The sequence below is a fragment of the Lontra canadensis genome, unplaced genomic scaffold (genome assembly GCF_010015895.1).
Source record: "Lontra canadensis isolate GAN:19392208 unplaced genomic scaffold, GSC_riverotter_1.0 scaffold30, whole genome shotgun sequence".
NCBI classification, from domain to species: Eukaryota; Metazoa; Chordata; class Mammalia; order Carnivora; family Mustelidae; genus Lontra; species Lontra canadensis.
In genome coordinates this window covers 20,328,740-20,334,916 of record NW_022631024.1, presented here as the reverse complement: position 1 = coordinate 20,334,916, position 6,177 = coordinate 20,328,740, and the positions used below count along the sequence as shown (strand labels likewise).

The window sequence follows — 6,177 nt, the reverse complement described above, 5'->3', positions numbered from 1 at the left end:
AAACTGAGGACCCAGCTTTAGGTGTGCCGGCTGTGTGTGGGTTGGGGCTGGTGGGAAGGTGGGGGCTGGGCCCTGACACGGTTCAGCTGCTAGAGGAGGACGGAGGGGGCAGCTCCTTGGCCGCAGCGCCCTGGGAGGTGGGACGGAGGGACACTGTCCCATTCTCTTTTTGCCTCGTATGTGCATCTGCAGAAAAGTTGGAGTGTCTGTTGTGCCTTGGGAGGTGGTTCTGCATGTAGGGCTATAGGTGCCACTGGTCCTCCAGTCTCCACTCAAACAGACACAGGGTCACTGCTCTCTCCAGGGATGCCACACCTCTGTCTCCCACCCAGACCCCCCAGGCCGGAGAACTGCTAAAGAGCCCTCCTCGGTCCACAGCAGCTTTTGGGTATGTGTTCTACGGAACCAAGGATGGGAGCGGCCCCACCCTGGCGGAGATCCCTGTGTCCCCACCTCTCAGGGCCTGGGGTTTGCAGTCCTGGGAGTGAGTCAGAGCTGCAGGGCACTGGCCTGGTTTTCATCCAGGATGAGTGGGGACCGGCACTCCCGGCCTTGCAGGTACGGCTCCAGACCCTGGAAATGAGGAAGTCATGATGTCCACTATTCAGCTCTCTGTCCTTAAGGGGCTTACAAATTCACCTTGAGCCAGTGTGGGGTAGGGTGGGAAAGGCTTCCAGGAGCAAGGATTGGATGCCATTTCTAGCCGAACCCCTGATGAATCCTTTGGGCAAGCTCAGACCAGATCTTCTCAAGAGGGTTGGGGCCAGCTTTCCTCACTCAGCAAGGCGTCCATAAAATCTTCCTGGCTGGAACCCCAAACTCTGACCCCACCTGATACCCTCCTGCTCCTCCAAGATTATGAAAGCATCTTAACTCGACACCCACCCCATTCCCGGAAGATCCTCTGTATCTTAAGAAACTATTTCCCGGGGCACCTAGGTGGCTCAGTCGTTAAGCAACTGCCTTCGGCTCAGGTCATGATCCCTGGGTCCTGGGACTGAGCCCTGCGTCGAGCTCCCTACTCGTAGGGAAGCCTGCTTCTCCCTCTCCCCCTGCTTGTGTTCCCTTTCTCGCTGTCTCTCTGTGGAATAAATAAATAAAAGCATTAAAAGGGTGGGCACCTGGGTGGCTCAGTGGGTAAAGCCTCTGCCTTCAGCTCAGGTCATGATCTCAGGGTCCTGGGATCAAGCCCCGCATTGGGCTCTCTGCTCGGCAGGAAATCTGCTTCCCCCTCTCTCTCTGCTTGCCTCTCTGCCTACTTGTGATCTGTTTTTGTCAAATAAAATCTTAATAAATAAATAAATAAAAACTATTTCCTCATCAGTAAACCGAGTCAGAGCTCTTTCTGCCCTAGCACCCACTTCTCCCCAGTGCCCCCCTCCGGATCACACATGGCCCACCCCAGAAAGCCCATGTGGGCCGGTAGGCTCTCACCTCTCCGGAATAGGACACCAAGGGCGAGATCTCACAGATGGCGGGCGGCTCTCTGTTGCTGGGGAGGCTGTGGGAGTCCGTGCATCAGCATCTGCTCTTGGGCGCATGTCCTGGGGCTGTCCTTGCCTGACCCCGCTCCCAAAGCTCTTTTCTCAGCTAAACCCCCTTTTTCTGCACACTCAGAGCCCTCAGCAGACTGCCTCTGCCCAAGTGATAGGCTCTTACTTGGTTGGGAAAACAGCCCACAGCACCTGGGCCTCCAGATGGAGGAGGTGGCTGCGGACAACCAAGGACACAGAACCCTACTGTCCTGTGCTTTGCTGGCCCTGAACGGTGACTTGCCTTGCCAGCTTCCACATGTCACGCCTCGGTCTTGGTCAGGAAGGGTGGCAGCCGCCCACCCGTCCCCAGGCCCTGGGCTGACCTCAAGGGGCTGGGCCCCAGGCTGCAGGTGGTCTCTGTATGGCCGGACAGGGCCCCTGGCCACCTGCACTCAGCGTGGTGCGAGCTCGAGCCCCAGGCTGCAGGTGGTCTCTGTATGGCCGGACAGGCCCCAATGGCCACGTCCCTGCCCAGATGACATGGCAGGGGGCAAGCCACAGGGTAAGAGGTGGTGCCTGAAGGCAACGGCCTCCACACGAAGAGCAGGCCAACTCGGCCCAGAGCCTTACAGCGCCCGCTGGGGCTCCGGGGCCCCGGTCAGTGTGGGCCTCAGACCACTCAAGCCGTGGCAGAACCAGCAAGGCCCTGGGGCTGGGGGTGGACCCTGACACCCTTGTCCTTAGGGGAGTGTGCTGAGACCCACACTCACCTGGGCAGTTCCGGGAGCCGGGCCCCACCAGCATCCAGGAAGCAGGCCCCTGCTTGCAGGGCCCAGCGGTAATGCTGCCTGAGCAGGGCGCGCCGGGTGGTGATGGGGTTGTCCCTGGCAGCTGAGGCTGCGTTCTTCAGCGGAGAGAACTCCTCCTCCCGGGACACCTCAAAGGCCACAAAGCTCCTGTGGGGGAAAGAACTAGTGACTGGAGTCCTGGCCCGGAGGCCTTGGTCCTGGGCAGGTGCAAGCTGCACCAGGTTCCGATGACTAAGTGGGGGTCACCTCCATGGGGGGGCCCGCAGGGACCGCATGTGTCTTTGCTCCTGATTTCCCTGGGGCTGCATGAAGTCCTTCCATCCCCTCCAGCCAAACCCCCAGATCCTCAGACCCCAGGGTGAGGGCCAAGCCCCCGATGTCCCACAGCCAGCTGGCCCGGAAACAGCCTCCTCACTCCAGGCCAGCAGCAGCCAGAGGGCTCAGGAGGGGCAGAGGGTCTCACGGCCCTGAAGACCGTGGCCATCCCAGACGCTGCCAGGCTCACACCACAGGGGCTGTTTCCTCTGGCCTTCTCCCTGGGCCTGCTTTGGCCCCTACTCCCCAGTGCAAAGGGGCACTCCCACTGCATCCCCCGCAAGCCTCCACTTCCCAGCCCAACAAGGCCTCAGAACCCACCACCGATACAGAAAGAGAAAAAAAGAAAAAAAACGAATGATTTCTACCACTAACTTAGCAAACCGGAACACATCAAACACAAACTTCTCCATCTTTATCCCGTTTGGTTTTATCGGCTTTACCGGATTTCCCTCCTCATCCACGTACGGGACCTTCTTCACAGCCACGTGTGGCTTCAGCAAGGGCTCAAACTCACTGGGGGCACAGGAGGACAACAGAAGGAAAGACAGTTCAGATGGTATGTCCCAGGGAGCCCCATCCCCACCTCTCCGCACACCCAGCCACCCAAGACAGCTGGCAGGAGCGCTGGGTGCTGAGCCCGATCTCTGGGAGGGCGTGGGTATCTCTTCAACTCGCCCCCACTCCCCCCAACCTCACCCCACCAAATCCAAGAGGGAGAGACAGGCCCCAATGGCCACGTCCCTGCCCAGATGACATGGCAGGGGGCAAGCCACAGGGTAAGAGGTGGTGCCTGAAGGCAACGGCCTCCGCACGAAGAGCAGGCCAACTCGGCCCAGAGCCTTACAGCGCCCGCTGGGGCTCCGGGGCCCCGGTCAGTGTGGGCCTCAGACCACTCTGGCCAGCACCGGCGGCCACCTGCGGAGCACACCTGCAGACCATCCGGAGGAAGTCTCGCGTGAAGAAGTGGTTGCAGATGTTGCCCAGGCCGTAGAGCAGACTCCCGTCGGACCCGCGCAGCTGCGCAGTCTCGGGGCTGATCTCGCTGTACTCCACCACCTGAGGGACCCCGTCCACCTGGCACACCACACCCACCGGCTCCTCTGGGGACGCCTTTTCCACCACCTGCGGCCAGGCCAGGGCTGGGAAGGCTGGTTGGGGCGGGGCCAAGCAGGCCGGGGGCGGGGCGGGCTTGAGGGGGCGGGGCCAGGCCGGCAGGGAGGGCTCACCTTCGCCCCGCAGTCTGCGCCGCGAAGCACGCAAAAGCCGATGAAGACGGGGTCAGCCAGCCGCACGAGGATGTTGTCCACACAGTACACGTGCACGAACTCCACTCCCCGACGCTCCATGTCCTCGAGAATCTGGTGGTCTGACAGGGCACAGTACAGCCCCCCGTTGCCGTCTGCAGAGGGAGAGAGGGACCATTTTCGAGGGATCCCCTTGGGCTTCAGCCTTATCTAGTCCAGGGCATGCTGGAAGCAGGGGAGGCCCCTTGGGGCTGGACCTTGTACCCGAGGCAGCTCTCCCTCACTCTCCAAGTAGCACTCTGGTTGTTTCATGTGACAGATGGGAACCAAGGCCCAGAGAGGAGAGGCCATTCACCCGGGACCACACAGCCATCAGGCATAACATTCTGGCCTCTGCCACAGTCCTCCCGACCTCTAATTCGCTCCTTGTTCTAGGCCAGGCGGTCCTTCCTGGGCTCAGGGGTGTGGCATACCTGGGGCCATGGCAACTTTGTCTTTCTGCTCCAGGATGGCCTTGCCATCGAAGGTCACTGCAGGCAGCATGTGCTGCTCAAACATGATCACGTTGCTGGGATCCAGGTGGAAGAAGTCATGCTCCCTGAAGAACTTGGCCGTGGGCCCCAGTGTGAACTCACTGGTCATGATGTACCTTCAAGGAGAGGCGAGGCTGAGCAGGCCACTGGAAGGGCCCAGGGCCTCTGGGATACGGGGCTCCGACAGGGGCATGCCCGGGGTCCGGGTTGGGGTTCAAGTCTGGATGCTGCGGGGGCAGAGGACTGTTCTCGGGACCAGGTACCGCAGAGAAGGCGCACCAGGGAACGTTGCATCGGGTCCCGTGGCGCTGGCCAGCAAGCTGCTCCACCCGCCGAATCCTTTCTGCCTGCAGCTGATACAGGGTCTTCCGGCTCGGCAGCCCCACCTGGTACATGCCTTTGGGGTAGGTCACGCCCAGGCGAGTGCCCTGCCCCCCGGCCAGCAGCAGTACGGCCACCTTGTTCAGGGAGATCTGGCGGAAACCTGGAGGTGCGGGGTGCCTACCATGAGGGGACACCTGGGACCTGCCACATAAGCCCCCCATTCACCTCAGAGCAAGCCACACATGTGTCTAGGACTCAAAGACTTCTGACAGCCACAGAGGAGAAATTCCCAAGTAACATTTTGATCCCCTGTGGGCCAGGTGGGGCCCCACCTTGTCCTGGACCCACCAGGGGTCTCGATGATTTGCTCCAGGGTTCATTCCCAGCCTAGGTCCTTCAGAGGCAACACCAGGTCAGGCTGGTCAGAGCAGTGCAGCGGGGGCCTCGGGCAGGCTTCCCTCCAGGAGCGCCTGCCTCACCTGTCAGGCCAGGAGGCCAGGAGTGCACCTGGGCCAGCGCTGATGCGAAAGGGAGCGTGTGCAACTGCGCGAGGGTTCCCTGCGACCAATTCGCCTGTGGGCTGGGCGGCTGGCTAGACAGGTGCGCCTGCAGGAAGCACTCTCCCGAGGGCCAGTCCTCTGGGGCCGGCTGCCACCCTGGCCGCGTTTGGAGCCCCACAGCCCCGTCGCCAGCTGCGAGTGAAAGGGGACTCCACAAAGGAGTAAGGTGTGCTCGACTCCTCCAAGTACAACCTCTCCGGTCAGCCCCGCTCTGGGCCAGGCCCCCTCCGCCGGCCAGGCCCTCCCCGCTTACCTTCCTCCTCCCAGAGTCGCCGCATCTCCGGGTCGCACCGGCTCGCGCTGCCCACGCACTCGGGGGGCAGGGGCCGCAGGCGCGCGGCCAGGTCGGGCGGCGGCCCCGGGGGGTGCGCGCAGGCCGCAGCGGCGCGCCGGCAGTGCTCGCGCAGCGCCTCCGGCTCCAGCGCCCCGAGCTCGGCCAGGAGCGCGGCACGGGGCCCCGGTGGCAGCTCGGCGCAGAAGCGCAGCAGGTGTTCCTGGCCCGCGCGCTGCAGCCGGGCGCGCACCTCCCGCTCCGAGGCCATGTCGCCGCCACTGGCCGCGAGGGCACTCGTGACCAGCGCGCTCCGACGGGCGTCACGGGACCCAGCGGGCGGTGACAACCCCGGAGGGGCGGGACCGGGCCGCCCCGCCGCGACCCCGCCCCCGAGCGCCCGCTGCCGGGCCCCGCCCCCTTCCAGAGCGCCCCGCCCCTCTCCGGCTGTGACCCCGCCCCTATCCGCTCGTCCGGGGTCTCGCCCGCGGCAGCCTGAGGAGGGGCGGTCAGGCAGGGCGCTAGGGACGCCTGAGGCGTAGGGCCCCGGGGCGCCCCGAGTCGGGAAGCCCCCTCCCGAGATCCGCAAGCTCCCTGGCGCGGGCGCGCGAGGACTGACTTCGGCTCTAATGCATCCCCCTCT

General features: G+C 63.4%; 1 protein-coding gene across 1 annotated transcript; it reads right to left on the bottom strand.

Moving 5' to 3' along the window:
* Positions 1 to 253: 253 nt before the first annotated feature.
* UAP1L1 (UDP-N-acetylglucosamine pyrophosphorylase 1 like 1) lies at positions 254 to 5,843 on the bottom strand. Its single transcript, XM_032866293.1, has 9 exons — positions 5,517 to 5,843; positions 4,659 to 4,863; positions 4,320 to 4,495; positions 3,829 to 4,001; positions 3,531 to 3,724; positions 2,975 to 3,115; positions 2,246 to 2,431; positions 1,435 to 1,501; positions 254 to 573 (listed from the first exon to the last, which is right to left on the bottom strand). The coding sequence occupies exons 1-9, from the start codon at positions 5,803 to 5,805 to the stop codon at positions 490 to 492; spliced, it is 1,515 nt and encodes a 504-aa protein (XP_032722184.1). The 5' UTR covers positions 5,806 to 5,843; the 3' UTR covers positions 254 to 489.
* Positions 5,844 to 6,177: the final 334 nt, after the last annotated feature.

Bases quoted from the DNA above. Each gene is read 5' to 3' on its own strand.
- UAP1L1 (XM_032866293.1), bottom strand. From the start codon at position 5,805: ATGGCCTCGGAGCGGGAGGTGCGCGCCCGGCTGCAGCGCGCGGGCCAG. The intron at 1,502-2,245 runs GTGAGTGTGGGT...GGACTCCCACAG, and splicing joins CGGCTCCCGGAACTGCCCAG to CCTCCCCAGCAACAGAGAGC. The intron at 574-1,434 runs GTGAGAGCCTAC...CCTCATTTCCAG, and splicing joins TGGTGTCCTATTCCGGAGAG to GGTCTGGAGCCGTACCTGCA.